This window comes from Melopsittacus undulatus, chromosome 5 (assembly GCF_012275295.1).
Source record: "Melopsittacus undulatus isolate bMelUnd1 chromosome 5, bMelUnd1.mat.Z, whole genome shotgun sequence".
NCBI lineage: Eukaryota > Metazoa > Chordata > Aves > Psittaciformes > Psittaculidae > Melopsittacus > Melopsittacus undulatus.
The window spans coordinates 66832565-66856141 of NC_047531.1; the positions used below are offsets into that span (position 1 = coordinate 66832565).

General features: G+C 41.0%; 1 protein-coding gene across 1 annotated transcript in view; it reads right to left on the bottom strand.

The window, feature by feature from the left end:
• Positions 1-23051, bottom strand: part of KCNC2 (potassium voltage-gated channel subfamily C member 2) — a 105188-nt gene extending 82137 nt beyond the window's left edge. Inside the window, exons 1-2 of the mRNA XM_034063342.1 lie at positions 22695-23051; positions 21274-22006 (exon numbers count right to left, since the gene is read on the bottom strand). Of these exons, the coding sequence (XP_033919233.1) occupies positions 21274-21918 (645 nt within the window). The 5' untranslated portion in view covers positions 21919-22006; positions 22695-23051. The remainder of the gene's footprint in view (positions 1-21273; positions 22007-22694) is intronic.
• Between the last annotated feature and the right edge of the window lie 526 nt (positions 23052-23577).

The window sequence follows — 23577 nt, forward strand, 5'->3', positions numbered from 1 at the left end:
TACCCTTCATTTAATCTCTGAATGTTTCTCTCAAACACACCCTATTAAAGTAACATCCTTCACAATGACATTCAAAGTTACAAGAATATTTTTACTTCCCACAGAGGGAGAATAGATATAATGCAAAGAAAGAAGAGCCCTCAGCACAAAAGAAAAACACAGTGGTCCCAAATGAAAGCAATTCAGAGCCCACACTGGCATCCTTGCTTTTGATTACAACAGATGGCCTGATCTATAGATATGGGATTCATCAAAAGGTTTTCAAGGAAATAAGGACATGACAACTAGCTACCTACCAGCATGTCTATATCATGTGATGGTGTTTGGTCAACTGGAGGTAGCAACAGCCCTCATTGACTAGGTGAACAGTATCACCCAGCACTACAATCTTGCACCTTAAATGTACACATAAGGATGATGCTACTGCTAAATTATTAATTTCAGCATTGCCCAATTCAGGTTGCTAACTATACAGTTTTAACAGATGCCTTTTAGTGCAATTTCTACATCTAAAGACTTCATCATGTATGAAAGTATTTCTCATACAAGAAAGCATGGGTCTGTTATCTACAACGGCAAAAAGATCTTGAGAAGGTCTGAGGTTCTGTTCCCCAGGCAGACAGACTGAGTAAATTACATCAAAGCTGCAACTGTAGAGCCTCCTACCCCACCCAAGATAGAGGGCTGCATTTGTTTTCTCTAGATGAATAGGGGTGTATAGCAGCAGAAAGGAGATGTATAACGAAGAGGACAGCAGGCAAAATTCAGTTCCAATACTTACTTCTCTTATCAAAAATTAAAAGAGCAAAACCAGAATTTACAATTGTGGAATTTTTCCAGCTTCAAAACTAAAAAAGAAACTAAGCAGAGCTACTGTGATATTGGAAAGGCACATAATGCTTTCTATTTGAACATCACCAGGTGTGTGCATACTGCAGTCCAGCCAGAGACTTCCTGCTGAGCCCCTGCTTTACCTTCCCTTTGCACAGAGACTATTTACATACCTTTTAAAATGAAAACACGCTGGCCCTCATTTTGATTGTAATTGCCGTCTATTGTTTCATGTAGAAAAACAGCTTTTAAGGTTGCTGATGCTCTGAAGTGTCTCTTATTCTATCACCAAAAAACACCTGAAAGATAAAAATAAGGCTGCACCTGCACAGACCTCCACAGGTCCATCCAGGCAGCTGTCCATGCCAGCAGCTTCCAGCAGTGCTCTCTCACTGTCTCACATGGCCGAGGACAGACTTCACCCACTGATCCTTCTGCACGCAACCCACTGCAAAGTACACAAGCCCACTCTCTACTACAAGAATTTCTCTGCTGATGTGTTTTTACATTCTGTTCTATCAGATTTGATAATATAATAATCAGGAAAAAAAATTCTTCCCTGTGAGGGTGCTGAGGCACAGGGTGCCCAGAGAAGCTGTGACTGCCCCATACCTGGCAGTGTTCAAGGCCTGGTTGGATGGGGCTTTGAGCAACCTGGTCTAGTGGAACGTCCCTGACCATAGCAGCGGGGTTTGAACTAGATGATCTTTGAGGTCCCTTCCAACCCAAACCATTCTGTGATTCTCAACATATCCCCACCTCACGTCAATCCTCCCATGTGTCACAGCCATCCCAGCCTCTGCTCCCCTGCTTGGAAGAGTAGAAGCTGGGGTGGGTTGGGGGAAATAGAAATCACCAATGTTGAAGTAACAGATTTAGCGGTCTGCCTCACCAGGGTTCATGCAGTCACAGCATGACCCAAGAGCATACAATAGCTCTGTTGTGTGTTTGAGGGGCAAAGGAAGAGAAAATTCAGCACACATGTAAAGAATGAAGAAAACATCACTTGGTGGTTACATGATATTATAAATTGCAGTAAGCTATGCTGGCAGCTGTCACAGCTCTCCTCCATTAATATTAATAAGACATGCTAGAATGGAATTAAGATGATTTTACTGACTTCCTAAAAAATACATTCAAGCTCTCTAAAACTACACTTGACTTTGATGAGGTCACAAACCTGACAGCAAATTGCACTGGAACTCATTACTCTCTCTACTGCAGTAACAGCTATGGAAGGCCCTAACCGATGCCAGGGCTCCTGCCACGCAATCCAAACTGTGCATAAGTCAAATATGCGTACACATATGGAAATGACAGTCTGTGCTTATATGGAATTTACATCTGAAAGAGACCAAGGCAAGGAGTAGGAGCAGAAAAGTTCTAAACACAGGCAGTGAGTGGCTCAGAAGCAAGTAGTTGAGTAGGTGAGTCTTGGTTCAATCTGATTTCACTCAAAATACTTTAATTTCAAGAAAAGCCTTGCATTCTGAAAGCAAGCATACATCAGATATATCAAGCATTCAGAAGCAAAACTGATAGCTCCAGGCATACAACAGTGGTTTCCTAGAGTATCTCAGGAGAGTCTGAACACCTTAATACCACAAGTGGCCTGTACAGAAATCACACAGAAATTGCACCTATTTAGCTAAACTGGTTTTGCAAATTGACCTTTTTACATCAGAGCTTTGCCCATGGAAATACGGGAAAATTGGTTTGGAAGCCAAACTAAGCTAAATGAGTACTGGGCACTCTTGATATAAGCTTCCTATGCTGATTTAGGTAAATAATCTTTAGCAAACAATTTAGTTAAATTGGTGTTAATTCTGCCTTTAGTCCACAAATATGATTTACTCTTTTCACATTGCTTATTTCTCAGTAGTCCAGCTTATGTGAAAACAAATGAAGCACAATGAATTGGAGAGCACAAATGCCAATTTCAATCACACATATAGAAAATTTATATTTAAAACACTCAAAACGGCACTTGCTCTGTCCAAACGTATGCATCTCAGCTATTTTAAGTCATCTAGTCCTATGAGTATTAAGAAGACGAGGCACTTGGATTCCTAATTTCAGGTGCTCTGAATTGCACCTCCTGGCTAGCTATCTAAAAAATTATTTATCACAACACTGAAGAACTTTTCAAGCAGAAACTGTATAGAGAATTCTGTAATAGGAATATAATGGCTCTGCAGATAGGATAAAAAAGCAGAGGCAGTTCTCCCTGCAGTTCTAAGTTTGTAAGTCTGTGTTTGAAAAACCAATAACATTGTTCATTGTATTTATCACTGCTGAATGTCTCACTAAAAGAGACAAAAGAAAAGGGGGCATGTGTTGCAGGATCAGCTATCTAAGCTCCTGAGATGCACTGCTAGCTCTACAGACATAAAGAACCAAACTTACGGAATGGAGTCTTGCTGATGAATCTTCCTACAGAGGAGCAGTGAGTTACTTAAATTAAGAAAGTCCTCAAGTGGTAAGAAAACATAAATAGGAAAATAATACAGAATTAAAACAGATGAATTAGGGAAACAAAAAAATTAATGGCCAAAATAAAATTAGTCATTCTAAACATTTTTAAAATTATGAAATAAAAATTATCATGATTCATATGCTTCATTTAAAAAGAAAAATCTTAGTGCAGAACTAGAACTGTCTCTGACTGTGCATATATAGGCATAGTTTTTCTTTCTATGCTATTATCTATAAGGCATTCCAAAGTGAATCTCTAATGAAAGGTATCATTAAATCATCATTCACACATACCGACTTTCATATATTTGGTTGTCCGTTTCTTCCTGTTTGTTCCAAAATAATTTAAATTTTCATAAAGTGGCCTGATTATGAACACAGACAAAGCACTTGATCAAGACTGTCTGACACTTTAATTTCCATCATTTATAATTCAGGAAAAGTGGAACCACATATCTCCAAGCTTCATTTTCAGCTTTTACTGTTCTTCCTTTCCCGTTCTGAGTCTTCATCTTAATTGAAAGGATCCATAAGTCTCATAAACACACTAATAAAAATGTGTACTAGAGATAGCATTCTATGTTATATCAAGTCACTTGTTATTCTGCTCATTTTTGTCTTATTCTTCATACCAAACATCAGCTAATAGCACTAACAGTGCTATCTTTGAAGACAGAAAACTGATGGCACAGACAACAGTGAGAAACTATCCTAAGAATTCAAGGAACCTCAAATACCAGGTGACTCTTCGACTCTTTTAAACAAAAAGGATATTTTAAAGTTCTTGGAGGCTAGGAAAAATAGGTGAGCTGTAGTTCATTGTGGGGTATTGCTCTGCAAAAGTTACATTTAGGTGATAGCAGCCAGCATTGGGTTTTATTCTTTAGCAGAGAACCACGAATACAGCATCAAGAATGGCTGATGTCTTGCTCTGCAGAAAGGTAACTATAAATGATGTGCTAGAACTTTTAAAAGGCAATGTCATTTTTTTTCTTACATTTCCCAGTGGAGAGATTGTCCTCTTTCAATAAATGAACAAATGAATGAATTAGAAATTTAATAAATATGCTTCCTAAGCCCAGGTAATGTCAAGAAGAAACTGTTCAATTCCTCACCCTCCCTGCACCTTTCTTTTTGGCCTAAATTTTTTCCTTGCTGTTGTCTGGAATACAGGAATACAATGGCCTGGAGTCCCAGGCTTGAGCTAATACGAATTCCTGTCTTTAGTGTCTTAAAAGCTATCTGAAGTTTTGTAGTAGAGTCCTTTTTTATAGATTCTTTTTCTTTTGGTAAATTTATGTTATGGCAATAAAAACATTTTTGTGATATGTAGTGTTTATGATTTATAATGTATTTTTATGCTGACAGCAATGAAGAAGAGGTGGTTCATTCGCTTGTTCACTTAATATACCTCCCTAATTTGATACTGGTTAAAGAACCTGTGCTTGTAAGTAATCTAGAACTGGAAATCCTGTATTTGGCTATAGAAGTCTTACATTATTTTCAAGGGGAATTTCAGAGTGAACTGTTTATGCTATGGATTCATATTATAAAAAAAGTTGAATCATTGTCCTTTAATACCAGTGTTCTTCCAACAACAGCCCGAAACAAAAGGTATTGAGATGTAGAAAAAGCCTTGATTTGAGTATGTCAGTTCAGAATGCATAGTATAAACCTCAGGATAATTTGAGGTTGTTTTGCAAAAACCAATGAACTAGAAATAAAAGAAAAAAATACAGCTTGGCTGTATGTTACAGTGTTATTCCTGAATTTTAAATATTAAGCATTTATCTTATTAGCCTTCTCTCTTTAACTGACCTATTTTTTGCTTTTCTATGAACTGAAAGAAAAAACAAACCCAGTGTTCAGTTTTCTTGAAAATCACTGTATTACAATATTCATCATATTGGTACATACAGGTACACACTTAAAGTGCTTTGCCTAACACAGTTACACCTCAATGCCGTATATATTACATATGTCCAGGCATTTAACTTCAAATTTTCCTATCTAAAACGCTAAAAGTACTGCAGAACAAGTATCACACTTGATAGAGAGGTTATGCATGAGCACAGTGTCAAGATTGTGAGGTACTGACTCTAGAAAAAATGAAAAGCAAATGCATGTAGAGGACCACATTCTGAAGCTCACAGAGGTACACTGAACACTTGCCATTTGGATATAGTTGCAGAGAGATTCATGGTAAACTGAAAGATTTTATACATTGCTTTTCAAAACTAAAGAAGCAAATGTATAATTATGCCTAAGATGACTATGTAGCTCTGTACATATTGAGGCTTCACCCTGCTCTCCTCCTTTTCCTTGTCCTCACCAATACTTTAGTCTAATCAGCTGAAGAATTCCCAAGGACTGTGATAAATGCAAATATTTCACCTTATAAAACTGTTAACATGTATTTCTTCTTCCCTACGCAGAAGAATAAAGTAACTCCAGAAGCAACTATAACCATTTCTACATTTACATTCCTATAACCATTTCTACATAACCATATCTACATTTCAGGGCAAGGCCAGTGCTCAATTTCCTGAGCCTTATACTCCTGGTTCAGAGCCAGCTTTGCCAAATTCATAACCATGCACAACATCAGCATGGTGCCTGCACAGAAGAGATAGCATATGTGGCAGACCTATAAATCTATAGTTCGATACATTTTCTCTTGCTAAATACAGGTTATTGCTTGGAAATATGATTCAATGCTTAAATAAAATTGTGTATATTATTTCAAGATCAGACATTTCTCCGTAAGAAATCCCACTGAAATCCAGCCCTGTCATGCATAGCTATTAACAGCAAACAAGAACAGAACTTTTCAAACCTCAGAAGCCTCAAAAGAAATCCCCATAATGCAGCCTTCTCTGATCAAGACTATTGGCAATGATCACCTCAGGTAGAAAAAGAAACTGAGCTCACTTGTTTATCCTGCATCTTATGCCAAAGCAATTAACTGAATGAAGAAATTGCTTGCCTGTCCATGATCACAGCAGACTTAATATTTTTCAACTGCTGTCTTCCAGAGTTAATTCAGCCAGTATCATCACATGCTTTGAGCACATCCTCAAATCTTGGCCAGATATCAATAGGTATCCCCAGCAGAGAAACACAGCAGTTAAGCTATCAATGAATTTCCTGTAATAATTCAGTATAGCTTCCCTGATATGTAAAAGTAATATAGCACTGAACAGGGAAGGGAGGTCTGGGGTGGAGGAGAAGTCAAAAAAACCAATCAAACTAAGATCGTTGCTGCCTCCAGGGATCTACAAAACACTTCAGTGATTTTGATGGCAATACTCTTGCTCTCCATGACTTCCACCATACAGAACAATTCAGATTAAGTTAGCAAAATGTTTGACGTTGTTTTGCAACAAGCTGTAAAACACCTTATTCATAAAAACACACTCACCTATATAGAGGAAGAATTCAGGCATTGCTACAGGGAAAGGAATTCTTGTACATGAGAAGCAGAACACAAAGATGGGTGCTTTTTCAGAATTAAGGAACAGGTATTATCAATTCCTTTGGAAAAATCTCTCACCAAAATTTACAGTAACACAATTACAGCACTGCTGTGTGCTCAGCCAATACTAATCACCTATGTAGCTGAGCACAACTAATTAGCACATTAAAAAGCAGCAAAGAATAGCAGCTAGCTTTCACTAACCAAATGCAAATGCTCCTGAAATACATATTTAAGCCCTACTTTAAGTATTGTTCACACTGGGCATTTCTTTGGGATCTTGCCCTTTTTTTCCTTTTATTTTTAAGTCTGATAAAATGTATGCCCTAGAAGTACATCCAGCAAGCTCAACCATTCCCCCACATCTGGTGGCTAAGGCTCACCATCAATCAACACTTCAAAAGCAGCTACAGAACTCAACCAAGAATCCATGTGAGATCACTGAAAATATTTAAGTCTTTCTAATATACTGCAGATCAAATTGGTACGAGAGCCAACTGTAAAGATGGACCAATATTTCTCATTTTAAGACTCTGCTGTGGCAGAATTAAACTTCACAGGCGCAGAGCCAAATGTCTTTGCAAACATTCCGCAACCTATGAGAAAGATGGAGAATTACACTGTTTCCAGGCATACTAAATTCTGGAAACCTTTTATTTCAGAAATGCTAACAGTAGGTTTTGGAGGAAAAACTTTGGCAAACTACATCTATGCCTAACCCTGCCTTAATTACATCTCCTTGCAAAGCAATTTCCACTAACGACTGAAGAGTCTTCTCCTGTGTAGACCCTGCCTCAGTCACTTCACAAAATGGACAATGTTTTCTTACTGAATTCAAAGTTCTCTTCTTTCCATACTGCTCAGGTGTGGGATTTATGCCTCCTTCTCTGAATACATTCTTCCAACTCTGCTCTGCAAACAAAATTATCAATATATTGTGAGGATTTCCTCTCATTACTGTATATACACAAATTACTACAGGGTCCCAGCTTACTCCCACAGCAGAGCCACTGAATTAAAAGGAAAAAAGGAAAAGAAAAAAAGAAAAAAGGGAACAAACAAAGGAGGAAAATAAATAAATAAAAATGACCATTAAATTATTACGTATGCTTAGATCTTCAGACACAGAAACCAGCAAAGAATAGCCAATCTCCTTTAAAAAGTACCAAAGCTCTCCTTTGCACTGTGATTGACAGTCACCAACTAAAATATATTTCCCCTTTTTTTATTTCAGTGCATCATTTAAGCACTGTGTATTTTTTTAAGTTACATTTTAATTTTCTAAGGTAAGAGAATATCCATACCTTCCCAGATTGCAGACAGGGCGAACCACAGTGGTGTGGTGAAATACAGATGATATTACAGCCTAACAATGACATGAACCTGGATCTCCAGAATTCTTTGCTAGCACTTTAGTCACCGAGCCCTCTTCAGCTTCCATGTCCCTCCTAGCCTGACCAAATGAGTTCATCATAACATAATACCTACACCATTCACAGCTTTCACAGGTTTTTTCCATCTTTTACTTAAATATGGATTTCACAGTTTTGTTCTTCTCTTTATTCTGTATTCCTCCCCAAAACAGACATATGAAATTGACTTGAACTGATCCTCTCTTCCTTTTACAAAAATGACTAAAATTACATATATAAATGAATAATAAATCAGGTTGCAACACTTCAAAGATCGACACAAACAGATGAAAATGATATGCCCTTACAGGCAGCTGACAAAGGGAAAGCTGCATTCCTGGGAGACATTATTTTCTTAAAATGTCACATATATATATAAATAATATGAACAATGTATAGGTTTTTACAATATACAATCAGGAGGGTTCTAGAACAATTCCAGATAATTTACCAGCAGAATCTGACCATTTTATAGATTTTTCAGTCATTCTGTGTAACACTATAAAAGCAAACTAGCTATAAATTTATATTTTTTAAATGTAATATAAAATCGATATAATTAGTTGTATCAGGATGCTTGAAATAAAGTCATAGAAAGAATAGTATCCTTGTTCACATTTTATATGTGCTTTCAATAAAATGGACACCATAGAATATTGGTTTGCTTTGGAGTAATTAGGTATTTTTTAAATGACGATGCATGCCATAATACAGAGCTCTCAAGTGTGAGCAGCCAAACCCCCTCCCAGTCATAATAGTCCTTCAACTTCTGCGTTCTTTCATGCTGTTCCTGAGCTCAAATTACTTCAGCAGTTATGCTTTCCGATGTAAGAAGTGCAAATGCAAGTGCTTTCTTGGGAAAAGATGTCCTGAGCCGTCAGGACTTCCAAGTGAAAAGCAACTTTACCTTGTTTAGTTTCAGTAAGTCGGGCTTGCTTCCCTGTTTGTTTTTTAAAGAAAAGACTTCCTGATCCCTCACCTAAGAGCTCTGAACCAGCTGACCGTGCATAACAAGGTTAGACTAAAGGATAGAGATTTTTGAAAACAATTAAATCTCTACAGGTCTATGAAAATAAGCAGCCTATTTAGACAAGGAGAAATCGAAAACCTTCATTGGGGAAAAAAATGTAGTAAGTTCAGAACCTTCTGACAGCAACATATCTGCACTCAAATGAGACTTTATAATATGCCAAGTGCAGGAAAAAGTTTAATTGGCCATGGTAGTCACCCATAAGATATACATTCACAGAAAGAAAGATTTACTTACTTACATAACAGCTTCGGGTTTTTCCCATCTCTAGTATAATAAAATTTATAAAGAATGGAGCACTACTTCTGTCATCAAACATAATTAACAAAATCACAGAATGGTTTGGGTTGGAAGGGACTTTAAAGCTCACCCAGTTCCAATCCCCCTGCATGGGCAGGGACATCTTCCACTAGACCAGGTTGCTCCAAGCCCTGTCCAACCTGGCTTTGAACACTGCCAGGGATGGGGCAGCCACAGCTTCTCTGGGCAACCTGGGCCAGTGCCTCAGCACCCTCACAGTGAATAACTGCTTCCTAAAATCTAATCTAAATCTACCCTCTTTCAGTTTAAAGCCATTCCCCTTGTTCGGTCACTACATGCCCTCATAAAAAGTCCCTCTCCAGATTACAAAATACTGTAAACCAATATAGTAACATACATGTATATCCAGTAAAATGGATTATAGCCTAATAAAGCAAGATATTCAGAGAGTCCACAAAACTCTACTTGAACTTACAGCTGGAAGCTGAATTAGACAAGAAAACGTAAGCACACTGAATTACAACATGAGATCTGAGATACACCTTCTTCATTAAAACCTTGAAGGACAAATGGGAAATAAAAAACCAACAAAAATCTTCTTTACTATCATAATTACAGGATAATCCATGCACTTGTTACAAAAATGTGTGTGTGTGCACATACATACATATATATATCACACAAAATAAAATGTTTTTTTCATCCATAATTATACATATGGACAAAAATTCCACCTGAAGTTTGGGAACACTAGGACCACAAATGTTCTCCTCCCTGTTTTCAGACTCCCGTTTCTTCTCTGCTTCTGCAGTGCACAGCTGTTACACTGTACTTGTATGAACAGTAGAACTGCAATGAAAAAATTAGGTCATGCATTTTCCTTTAGCCTCCACTATTACCAAGACTCTCCCACCCAGAGACAAGGCTGAGGTTTCTGAAGGCAGTATTTTACTGATGATACAATTAGGAAACTGTTACAATTACCTTGTTATTTTAAAGTTGCATTGCCAGTAAACAAACAAAATAAGATTTGCAAAGTTTGTTCATTATAATTACTAACACACACCTCTTGATCTATATTTTCAAGGAATACACAAACAGCAGCAGCACAAGACAGGAGTTTGATAATTATCCTCACAGTATTTTAGAAAATTAGCTATTTGTATTTGAACAAAAGCAGGCATTATTTCAAACAGGATTGCCTTCATCTCATGAATATGTCAGGCTCAGTGCAAGGTAGGTTGCTTTAATGAAATACAAGCTCAAAGTGAACAAATCTGCACTTCCCCAGAGACTAATGGGTACATTTCTGCTACCAAATACTGAATTTAAATGTCTTTAAATTGTTGAGAATACAAAATCACTGAAATTTTTATAGGCTTTCATGTCAATAAGTGATGCATGCCATCATGCTTTCAAAGAAGAGCTGCTAGCATGGCTACTTACAGTAGTATTAACAATAGAGAAGTATCTATAGTTGTCATTGTACTTCAAAGAATCATAGGACAGCTTATTTTATTCACTGCAAGTCATTGATTCAAAAGCTCTGGAATAACCAGCCACTGGCTCAGTAAGAGTGCAAGATTCTGATTGCAGTGTGGTGGAGCTAATTAGATAAAATAGATATCGAATGAGGAAACAGTTAACTACCAACTCTGAGAGCCTCCAGGGATAGTTTTGGGAGACACTCGTGCCTGTCACTGCTTCTGGGCTGAGGTGGAGACTGACTGCAAGACGGTACCTACTTACAGTAGGTGTTTACAAACTGTGTGTGATAACGTAGTTATTAGGGGAGTCACTTTGAAAAGATCAAAATGCCTTTCTCACTTTAAGGAAGTGACAATTGCAGCAAGAAGTAGATAAACCTGCAGTTTAAAGAAAACCAATGCCTTCCATCCTTAAAGCAATGAACGTCACTCAAAAAAAACCAAACAAAACAAACCATACACGGAACACAAAATGCCTCTGCCAGTTTTAAGGTTTGGTTGGCTATACTGTGATAAACCAAAATAATGAAAATACATTCGTTGCTTCAGTCTATAATCGCTCATATTTCACCAAGATGTAATTTTCCTTTTCATCAAATAATTCCTCCTTTTTCGTTTCCCCAGCTCACTTGTTCTGCTACTGAGGCACCAACTTAAAACATGCAATGTCTAACCAAGGAGGCCCTGCAGCTGCAATGCATCAAATTCTGTTGAGTATTCACAGGTCACTGCAACATCAGCTTTGTGTGCCTGTTTCAGAGAAAAATGACAAACACAACCATTTCTTCCTCCAAGCTGCCCAGGTATATCACCTAGGCAAACAGGAAAGCAATTCTGGCCTGCCGCCAGAAGCCTCAATCCTCAAATGCAAAACTATATTCATAGAGCTTCGGATTTAGCCAGTAATAAAATTTACTGGTCAAGGAACAAAGATGCCTAGCATGTTTAAATCAATTTGTTTAGTGTAAATTATTACAAGATAATGACCAGATAGTGAGTTATACAGTAGAGCTGATGTTCAATACTGCGCAAAATCCTACCCCGCTCGATTTCTACCCCCAAAAAAAACCTGTTAATGCCATTTATTATATGCCATTTACTATATACACTTTAGTTTTTAAACCACAAAAATATGAAATGCTATAATTATTAAGTAAAGGACTTCATCTTCCATTGTCAGGAAAAAGAAGGTTGGAACACCAGGAAACATTTATTTAGAATAGAATAGATTATTGCAGTTGGAAGGGACCTACAACAATAATCTACTCCAACTGACTGACCACCTAGGCTGCACAACAGTTAAAGCATGTTATTAAGGACATTGTCCAAATGCCTCTCGAACACTGACAGGCTTGGGGCATCGACCACCTCTCTTGGAAGCCTGTTCCAGTGTTTCCTTACATGTTCTGGTAAAGAAATGAAGACTTGGGCTGATATAAAAAAAAAATAAATTATTAGAAAAAAAAAGTCTAAATTAACTTTTTTTAGCTCCTAATAATCATTATCATATGAAAATTAAGATATTCCTGAAACCACTCATTATAAATAATTGTCATTCATATGGGTAAAGGACTACCAAGTGCCAGTGTAGAATATAAAATAGATCGTTCAAGAAGTACTAATAATTTTTGTATATCTATGTAAAAATAAGGATTAAAGAGGACTCCTCCTTTGGTATTGTCTAAGAACAAAGCAAGTTTATGCCCATTCATATACGTTAAAAACACCCTTTACCTTGTTCTGTAATAATTTTTACCACTACTTCAAAGAAAAAAAAAAACCTTTAAAATTCCATTATTGCACAGGCTTTATATAAAACACTAATTAATATACATTTGACTATCCTCAATCTTACAGCAGACAGTATATAAAAGCCTAATATATTTTGTGGATGTTTCTGATCTGAGAAATTAAGTAGGCTGAATGAAATATGATTAGAAGACATTATTCTTCCCTCTACTGAAGAGCACCCACCAGCCAGATGCCACTGGCAACAGTTAAATACATTCACTCCATGCTGCTGCAGGCACCAACGCAGACCCCTTGCAGGATAGCCAGGAATTCAGCCTGTGCTCCTCATCATTGCACACATCCTCAACCTGCACACATCATTTCACAGCACTGTTCTGCAGCCCTCTTTTTCACTCTACTGAACTTTCTCTTCTCTGATGCAATTGACTGGAAAAGAATTTCTCAGCTGTTAACTGAGTTTCAGAACTTGATTTCTGAAATCCCACCTACTACCTATCAGATCCCTAGTATTAGAGTAGCCTTGTGCTTTCATGCAAGCAAGCATTTCAGTGTGGTGGAAGCCATTCCTAAAGAAGAATTATTTCTCTAAGGATAAGGATTAAACAGTTAAAAAGAAGATTACTGCTATACAACCATTACCCTACAAATTATCAACACCAAACCCACAAACTTCAAAGGATACTTACCCTTTTCAAAGACTAGGCACAGTAAAAAAAAAAAAAAAAGTCATTTTGTATGCTAGATACAAAAGAAAATACTTAAGAAACTATACTTATTTCAGAAATAAGACTAGATAATACTATGTTGTATATTTAATGCATATTAATGAACTTTACCACATTATTCAGCACTGAGGTAAGAGGCCATTCTGTTACAGCATTTTGCATGAGCATATCAAAGACCTCATATCTAAGGTTCACCCAGAAACACTAAGAAATGACAAAAGGCTGTCTGTAGTAAGAAAGGATTAATTAGATCACTGTAATAGTTAACCTACTGATAAAAAAGACCAAAACCACAGCAACATCTCAGAATTTTCCACTTTAAGGCAGGGGGTTGAAAAAACAACACTTGGTTAAAATATGTAATTGGATAATTTGGTTTTTAAGCTTCAAGTCACCACTTCAGTCAAAAATTCTGTAAAGCAAATCACAAATCACAAGAAATTGTATTTCATATGATTAGATGGCATCCTATTTTTAACACTACTGATTAACAGATGGAAGTGGAGTTTTTCCTTCAAAAGTGCTTTAGTCATCATAAAGTACCAACAAAGATGTTAATTAAACACATCTGTAGAACTAAAAAGAATAATAAAGTGTGACTTCATTCTCTACAGCTATTTCTACAGCATTCCTAACAATACTACCATTTAGTTAAACCATATACATGCTTTATGTCAGGATAGGGAAGAAAATGTATGAGGTCATCACAACAACTTGAATTCCTTTTATCATGTTGATAAATATCGCCAGTGCTAACTTTATATTAGTATATCCACACACATTTCCACAGCTGTATATTGTGTTCACCACTTTATTTCAGTGTGAAATATCCTCAAGTTTCAACCCTTGCACCAAGAGAAAGGCCCCTTGGAAATAACAAAACATATACGTAAGAGTGAACATAGTTTCTCTATTTGCTCTCCACCTAAAATTCTTGCATAGCCTTGGTTAGCATTGCTTTAAAATCAGATTTTTATTCCTACGCAATTAGTAATTCATCCTGGGAAGGATGTGTGCTTGTTAAAGATGAGCATGTGTGAAGGAACTGTATCACTGTAAGAAACCTAGTAATCAGAATGATAACTGATAGTTTGCTATTCCAAATATTACCTCATCTAGATTTTATTCTCCTAGCTACTTTAGTCACAGTAAATAAATAAATAAAAATGCAGAACTCCGTACAAGTTTCTGCACTGAACCCGTAAGCTTATATAAATCACATTGCCAGAAGTGAGATCTTAAAGGAGAGTTTAGTAAAGAAAATTAAAAAGCAACACACTATCCCCACTGGTGTTAAATATAACAGCATAAACCCTTTCTTTCCAGCTGTGGCTGAAGGAAACTGTTTCCACAAGATGAGCCAAGAGTCTGAACCACAGGATGAGCAGGAGTTGTCTCTGGAGTAATGAAGAGCACTGGAACAGCCCTTGGAAATGAGAAGACCTTGCCTCTTCCATCTTAAAATGGCTGGACAGCACTTCAGAAGAGATTATTAAAATATTAAAAACTTTCATAAGGATGCCTTTTCTCTGACTCTTCTACCCCAATTGCATACAGAAAGAACAGTCACTTTCTGCCACTGATCACTGAGGAAGGAAAGAACAAGTGAGTTTTACACCAACTTTCCTTAAATTATCTTAAAGTTACTACAAAAGAAACTAATAAAGGATTTGGGATTAGTCTGTGTTCTGAACTTCTTTGATTATGATTCAACACAAATTCATCAAAACAAGCAACAATGCTGGCTCCTTCACAGGGTATTGACTGATTGATACATTTACCTTGAACTAAGTCCCAAGAACTTTTAACAATATAGAGACCTCAAATATGCCACTTTTCTTACATCACTTTTTTCGTATCCTGACTGCATCATGTGACAATGGCATGATAATGTGATGCCTCATCTGACGATAGTACTGAAACCTGTACAACATTCATCAGAAGTTGAGAGCTATTTCTCCCACAACCATTGTAATCAGTTTGAAGGCAAGTTCCCATCCCAAAGTAAACCATTTAAGAATTTTAGCACCGTAAACAAGTATGACAGATAGCACATTGTGCATTAACTACATACAGGAAGAGCATGTGGTCTGCCAGATTCCTCAACAGAAAAATACTTCTCATGCTGTTATTATCCTGGGCTGTGTATGTTAATCTGATTTCCATTCCCAGTTATACCAAACCAAATTCAGCCAAAGTACATGTAACCAAATCATTCTAGAGTTGGTGGAAGACGAGCCCGGCCATATGCACATGCACATATGTAGAATCATAGAATAGTTAGGGTTGGAAAGGACCTTAAGATGATCAAGTTCCAACCCGCCTGCCATGGGCAGGGACACCTCACACTAAACCATATCACCCAAGGCTCTGTCCAACCTGGCCTTGAACACCACCAGCGATGGAGCATTCACAACCTCCCTGGGCAACCCATTCTAGTGCCTCACCACCCTTACAGTAAAGAACATTCTTCTTATATCCAATCTAAACTTCCCCTATTTCAGTTTTAACCCATTACCCCTTGTCCTATCACTACAGTCCCTAATGAATAGTCCCTCCCCAGCATCCTTGAAAGCCCCCTTCAGATACTGGAAGGCTGCTATGAGGTCTCCACGCAGCCTTCTCTTCTCCAGGCTGAACAGCCCCAACTTTCTCAGCCTGTCTTCATATGGGAGGTGCTCCAGTCCCCTGATCATCCTCGTGGCCCTCCTCTGGACTTGTAACAGCATCTCTTTCTGAAATGATAGTACAGATCATCTCTGTGGCATTTATGTCAGAACCACGACAAAATGCTTTTCCCAGATGACTAAGTGACAGCGAGAAGGCTGTTTTCCATGGGAAGAGGAAGCCAAGAGCTGGCTAGTTTCCATGGAAACACTAGCAGCATCAGGCAGAACAGCTGTAGAGGAAAAGGCAGAAGTTCAGGAGGCAGAAATCTTTATGATTTTACCTCACCAATATGTCAGTACCATCAGAGAGCATCTACATTTAAGGTAGATCAAGACAGTTTATGCTCAGTATGTCATGTCAAGCTACAATTTCCAATTAAGACTTCTAAAAACCAGCAAGCCAAAGCACATTGATAAAAATTACAGCACAAATTAGTCAGCCCATGTACACATGAAGCTACAGATTTTATGAATATCTGTAACAGTGATGCATTACGATTTTTCTCATTAGGAATAGATCTTGTTATTTAGTCAAAAATGACAGCTCCCATAAGCTAAATATTTCAAGCAAAATGACTGGCTTTCACCAGTTAAATATAACAGACTCTTTTCCCTCTAAAACAAAGTCAGAATTTTGATTCCCAACATGGCAAACAGAATACCCTCTTGGCAGCTTCTTTATCAACCTTTACTATTTTCTTTGTATGATTTTCAGACAGAAGATGTCTGCACAACTCAATTATTACATGGTAAAATCTAAAGTATACTTCCTTTCCTTGTTGAATAAAAGAGACTAAAGATTTCCACTTATAAAGTAAAGGGCTTTTCTATTGCTAATAACAAACAAACTTTGCTATTGACTACTAATCTACAAACATATATTCTGTGATGAACATATCTTCACCACTTTATTCACAGTATTGCAGACCATCCCAGCAGCATTGCTTCCACTGAAAATAAAAACAGTGCTGCACCACAAAAAAGCAAAGCCCTAAAAATATAACTCACTGTGGTCATTCACCATTGTGCATGACAGGTAACTAGGCACCTAGAGAGAACATAAGCTAACCATGAAATAAATGCGTATCTTTGGTAAAAACGCTCTACAATATAATTTCTATAGCTTTAGCCTTTCAAGGGGTTCTATAAAATCATATTTTCTCCCTCTCTCTCATCACACTTGTTTCAGATGATTCTTCTTACAACCAACCCCACCAAATGTTCAAAGCTGATGTAGATGTTACAGGAAACTGGAAGAAGTCTCTGACAATATAACTTCACATAAAACAGTGGGTGGGTGGGAATTTTGTATCTACATCCAGCTAAATACAACACACTGCTCAGGTCCAGCTCCTCATGAAGTACCAGAAGATCAGTGTTTTAATGAACACTTGCACAGTTTATCTTGATGCCTGGACTGCAAGACATTTGTGGGTTTATTTGCATTTCAGCGAATATATTCTCACAGCAAACTTTACAAAGTTTACTATTAGTTCTTATCCTTCCCTTATAAACCAAGTAATTAGATCTTCCCTATAGAAAAAGACTGTGCTGCAGAAGGTTTGTGTAACTTGCCTCTAGCTGCTGCAAGAAGCAAGGGTGTCACAGGCAGCACCACTCGAGTGCCCTGGGACACATTGACTCCTACACTGCTGAGCTACCTGACTTCACAGGTGCTGTCCTGTTATCCATGGACAGATTTCAAGCCTTCTCAGGAAGTGAAGGCTACACAGCTACAAACTTTGTGAATCACAGGCCCATTTTTGAGTTACTGCACTAAGTACATGAGTAATCCATAATCCTTAGGAAAAAAATCAATGACAAATACTAATTACTTCTTTGAACAGCATCACGTTTCAACTATTATTCAAAAGTAAAAGCCTTAAAAGCTTAATTAAATTGAGATACGATATCCGAGAGGTCCTGCTGGGCACACACTCTTTTAAGCTCGGTGCTAAATTATGTCTCTTGTACTTTCCTACAAACTATTTAGATGTATTTTTGTAATTACTAAGGTACTTTGCACTTATGAGCCATCATATATCGTTTACAGGTATTAACTAGCAAAATTCACAATACATGTTTGATTCCAATAAGAACCAAGTAAGTGTCTGTTTTGGAGATGTTTAAGCCAACACACAGAAAGATTTGTTTGCCCAGTGCTTCTCCTCTTATGACAGTATCTCATGCCAGTAGCTTTCCATAGCTACCTAATAGCATTCTGTCACATAGCAGTTTGTGAATGATTGCTCTATTAAGCCTGGAGTGAGAGGAGTAGCGCTGTACTCCTTAATTTCATTTCACAGGCTATGAAATCCAAAAATGATAAAATGAAAACAGAAATAATATTCAGATGTAACTCCTGAACTTGAGGAACAAAGGAAAGTGTTGCAGGTTTCAAAGCAACTGTATGCATGGGAATTACATTTTATATTTACAAACCCCACATTTAGCAGATGTCACCATCTAAATATCAAACTGCATACACTTAAAACTGAATCATTATTTTTCTTAGAATCTTAAGTAAAGTAAACAAACTACTTCCACTATTTATATAACATCACTGGATGGTCTTGCTAGAATAATCTTGTGCATGCACTATCCCCGAATAGGTTACCATGGCAACTTATATTTGAATTTCTATAAATTTCTATTTTTAGAGATCACAGTTTAGGATAAAGAAAAATCACAAATATTAAGTACCATTTCATTAACAGAAAATATCCCGATTTTATCATCACCATACTTCCCAGAAAAGACATTGCTGAAGTTAAATCGGGCAGTAATGCTAAAAAATTAATTACCATGGTTATTAAGAAAGTTTACCAATACGCAGCCTCATGGCAACCTAAGTAGTGCATGAGTCAGTAACTAACACTACGAAGCAAACACTGATGCTCACAGAGTTCTGTCTGGATTTCAGCACAGCCAGGATTTCACCCAGATGTGTTTAGAGTTAGTCATCATTTCAGCTGACACAAAACAAAAGTGTATTTGCCAGAATACTCAGAAAATAACATCTCTGTTTCAGGTGTGGGAAACGTTGAACTGGCAGTAACGTCTCAGTTCCAAGTAATGTTACTATCACCTTATAGTGTTCAAGAGTGCTTGCTAAGTACATCCTAGTCCTTAAATACAAATTTACTTTAATGCTTTAAGACTTGCCAGCAAGTCTCAAAGCTGTCTGCCTACCTGAAACACCAAGTACAAGGCAGCAGCCTTGAAGAAAACGAGAACACCAATTTAGACACTGTTGTTACTGCTCTGACACTGCCTTACTCTGGCTGCCTGGGGTTGAAAATCGGAATATAATGTTTAAAACCTGGTTTTAAGTTATAAAAAGGTGAATACCTTATCTTCTAAGGGATGAATATTACTGTTGTGTTGCAATTTTCTATTATAGTGTTAATTATGGCATTCATTTTGCAAACTCAAACTAACTTCATCTGAGCCACTGACAGTTCAGGATGATCTAACACAGATGGAAATTTTGGAAAGCAAGCACCTACAGGTTCTGTCAAAGAGTGGACTGAAGTGGACTGAAAACCCAAGTGACAGCTACAACTCCAGGGTGCAACTGCAGTCAGCGTGCCTGCCTTCCTATTTCTCCTAGTAACTCCCACTTAACATTTACACCATAACCCTCAGTTCTCTACCATAAAGGCTACAGATATGACACTGTCACGAAACAGGAGGTGAAACAGAACCTGCAGGGCAATCACCACACACAAGTACTGTTTTTTCAGGTAACTGACAGCCACATTTTCCTTACGATTCAGGCAGTGAAGATGGAAGCAATGTGGGTATGTCACTGATGAGCAAAGTTAGAGACTCATGGTAGATTTCTTTCCTTTATCAAAAATGTATTTCAAGTATCAGCTGGAGCCATCTGGCAAGGGAAAACTCACTGGGGGCAACCTTCAAAAACAACACTGGCATTCAGCAAGTGACAGCACTAACTACAAGGACTTTTACTTTCTGTTTAACTTCACTAAGCACATAGGAGGTACTAACTTTCACATAAACTGCAGCAGGGTATAGGGCACGACTCAGGAAGTCACTTAAAACCACACACGTATAGCTACATCTATGAGATTGCCAGTGAAATCAGCAGCACTCACCAGGAGATAACACCCACCACAACTGCACTTTCTGCAGGATGAGGCTCAGCTCTGAATGCTTCATGGGAATCCTGACAAATATGCTACAAAACACTTCTTACCATTTTATAAGCAACATTCCCAGTAACAAGTTCTTGTATTGCAGGGAGGACTTGCTGGTGATTGCTCTTCTAGTTGTTAAATCTGAGGCACAACTGTTTCTCTCAAAGGAATTACAACTGTTTGCTCCAAAGCCCTGGGTTAGAAAGCAAACTCCCATCGCCACTGACAACAGCAACTAAGACACAGAACTAAAATCCAAATCATCAAATGAGAAAGTAGTCAGTATCAAGATCTAAAATCCCTATCTATATAATGGAAACTTAGTACACTCATTCACTGCTGTGTACCCGTTCCCTCAGTCACAGAGCCAGGCAGGGTCACCCTGAGAAATCAATGAAGGAAGAGCCAGGGTGACCCCCTGTCACGCTTACTTTGTTGAACTCCGATCACCTCCCAGCACAGACAGAGCGAAGCTGGGCAAAGGCTGAGGTTGCTCTCCCACATCACTGTCACCACCTCACTCCAAATCCGAGACCTCTGACAGCTGGGAGAGGGATGACGGCCTCCCGTGTTCCCAAACGTGCCTCCATGCAGGCACTCAGCAAGGACAAGGGCACCTTGTGTGCTCATACCCACACACAAACAGGTCTCCCAGCACACACACCTCCGGACCCCCACTCAAGCCAAGTGGCCAAGTGCAGTTCCACCACAAGCTCCTTGGGGCATAGCTACCACCTCATCCCGTAACGGAACACTGGGCCAGCAGGATCACCCCCTCCGTCTGACATTGCCTGCAGACGCAGAGGGGACAAGCACCACTACCCCCTGCGGGCTGACACCATCCCGGTGCAGCAACCCACCAAAGCATCACTTCTGCCTCATGTGGGGCATGCCTCCCCTTGATGCCCTACATGGCTGCCTCCTATATGGGGTCCCCGGCACCCCTCAGCCTCCCCAGCCACCCCGACAGGAGCGCCGTCCAGCAGCGCTTACCCTGGCAGCCCGTGAGGAGTAAGGGTCCTCGAAGAGTGCCCAGACGCGGGGCTGCAGCCGCCGCCAGCGCCCTCCCTTCCCCTCTCCGGCAGACCCCACGTCCTCGATGCCCAGCCTCTTGGCGGCCAGGTCGTCGTCGTCGCCGTCGGCGGGCGGCTCGCCCGTTAGCAGGTCAGGAGCCTCGAAGATGTCGAGGGCCTCCTCGGCGTCTCGGTGCTGGCGGTAGGTCATCCAGCAGCAGGGCTCCACGTCGGTCTCGTCGATGCCCCAGAAGGCCAGCTCCTCCTCGAAAAGCGGCCCGCAGACGTCGGCGGGGCAGTGCAGCTTGCCGGTGCGGTAGTAGTTGAGCACATAGGCGAAGACCCCAGGGTGCCGGTCGAAGAAGAACTCGCTGGCGCCGCCGCTGCCCCGGGGGCTGCAGCCGGTGCCGGGCTCCGGGCAGCCGCCCGCCGGCGCCGGCGGCGGGTTGGGGTTGGAGGGCGGCGGTGGCGGCGGCTCTTCGCCGCCCGGGGACTCGCTCTGGGACTCGCAGGCGAGCAGGGCCAGGCGGGTCCCCGGCAGGGTCTTCAGGGTGCTGCGGTAGGTCTCGTGCCGCGTGCCCCCCACGTTGAGGATCACCCTCTCGTTGTCCTCGAGCTTCCCCATCGCTCCGGGTCGGACATGACTGAGGAGGGCGCGGGAGGCGGCGGCGGGGATGGGGTCGCCGGCAGGTCCGCGGCGGACGAGCTGCTGCCTTAAACGCAAACAGAAGAAATCGAGGAGAAGCCCCCCCTCAAGCACCCCCGGAGGAGGTGGGGGGGTGGGGAACGCTATTCCCCGCCGTCACAGCCTACCCCAGCCCGCTCCATCCCCCCGATCCCCCGCCGATCCGCACCTCCGGGAGAGCCCGGCCCGCCGCCGGGCAGCTCCGCACGCTCCTCCTGCGGAGGGCTCTCTGCCGCCTGCCCGCCCCGGGCAAGGCTCCGGGGCTCTGCCCTCGCCTCCCCTGAAAGCGGCTGCCGGAATGGCAGTGCCGCTTCTCCCCACCCCCTCCTCCCGAGCGGGGCTGCGAGAACCGAGCTGATGGAACAGAAAGTGTGCGGTTAATTATTTAAGGGGCATCTATCTTTTATTATCCTAACAGCCTAACCAGGGAAAAAAAAAAAAAAAAGACGGATTAGAGGTTCGCCTTCCCTCCCACCCCCCGTTTTTGGAGAGAGGGATTGCTTCTCGGGAGGAAATACCAAAACACACATCTCCCTCCCCAGTAAGCCCGGCAGCCGGCACACCCTTGGAAAAGCTGCCTGCACGGAGCTCGGCTCCCCACTTTCTCAGACAAATCACGGAGAGTGGATCGCGGGGAAGAGCCGGCGGAGCCAGCACCGCGCCGCCGGGGGCTTCTCCACGCTTCCCCACTTCCCCCCAGCCAGCCCCGCAGTTACCTTGGCCAGAGGAGAAAACGTGGATCCGCTTCTCGGTCGGACTCCGGTGGTGGTTGGCGGAGGACGGCGCTTCCCGGCCGCTCTCCCTGCTTCCCCGCCAGGCGAGAACTACTTGTTGTTGGGCTTTGTTCGGTCTGTTTGGGTTTTTTCCGCGTTCAGGTGGCTGCTTCACCTCCCTCCATGCTCAACTCCGAAAGGCGTAACAGCGGCTCCCGCCGCCCGCTCGGAGATGCCGCTCGTTTCATTTTAGGAGAGGGACGCAGCCTTTCCCCATCGGAGCTACGACCGAGCATCGCCGGCCGAAAGCAGAGCCATGGGCGGCGGGCCGAGGCACCTGGGGGAGCAGTACTGTCGTAACCCCAGTGCCCCTTTGGGAAGAGAAGCCCAAACGTCCAAAGGCACCTTATTTGGGGCTAAAGCTCCTCCCCGGGGCGGGGGTAGAGGAGCCCTCCCTCCCTACCCCTCCAGCCCCCCGCTTCCAGCCACGAGGGGCGGAGGGAAGGGCAGCAAAAACAAATACCACATCTCTCCGGCAAAGGCAGCACAACCTCCGCTCTGCTACGTGGAGATTCGGATCACTTCGGGAAAACCCACGGGAAGGGTTCGGGGCTGAGAGTAGCAGTTAAAAAAGCAGCTCCCAGCTACCGGTGACTGCAGAGAGGAGCTGCTCAGCCCCTCGGAGAGGGTCCTTCTCACGGCTGGTCGGTGCGTGCAGTACTTGCGGCGGGCAGGAGCATCCCATCTCCCGGGGAGCCCCCGGAGCAAACCGGGGGTCGGGAGAGCTCAAGGAGGAGGGGTCCAACTTTCGTGTCGGGTGGGAAAAACAGTACAGCACAGTGGGTGCGCTTCGTGCTTGGTGCACTTCATAGCTTGGTGGTGGACA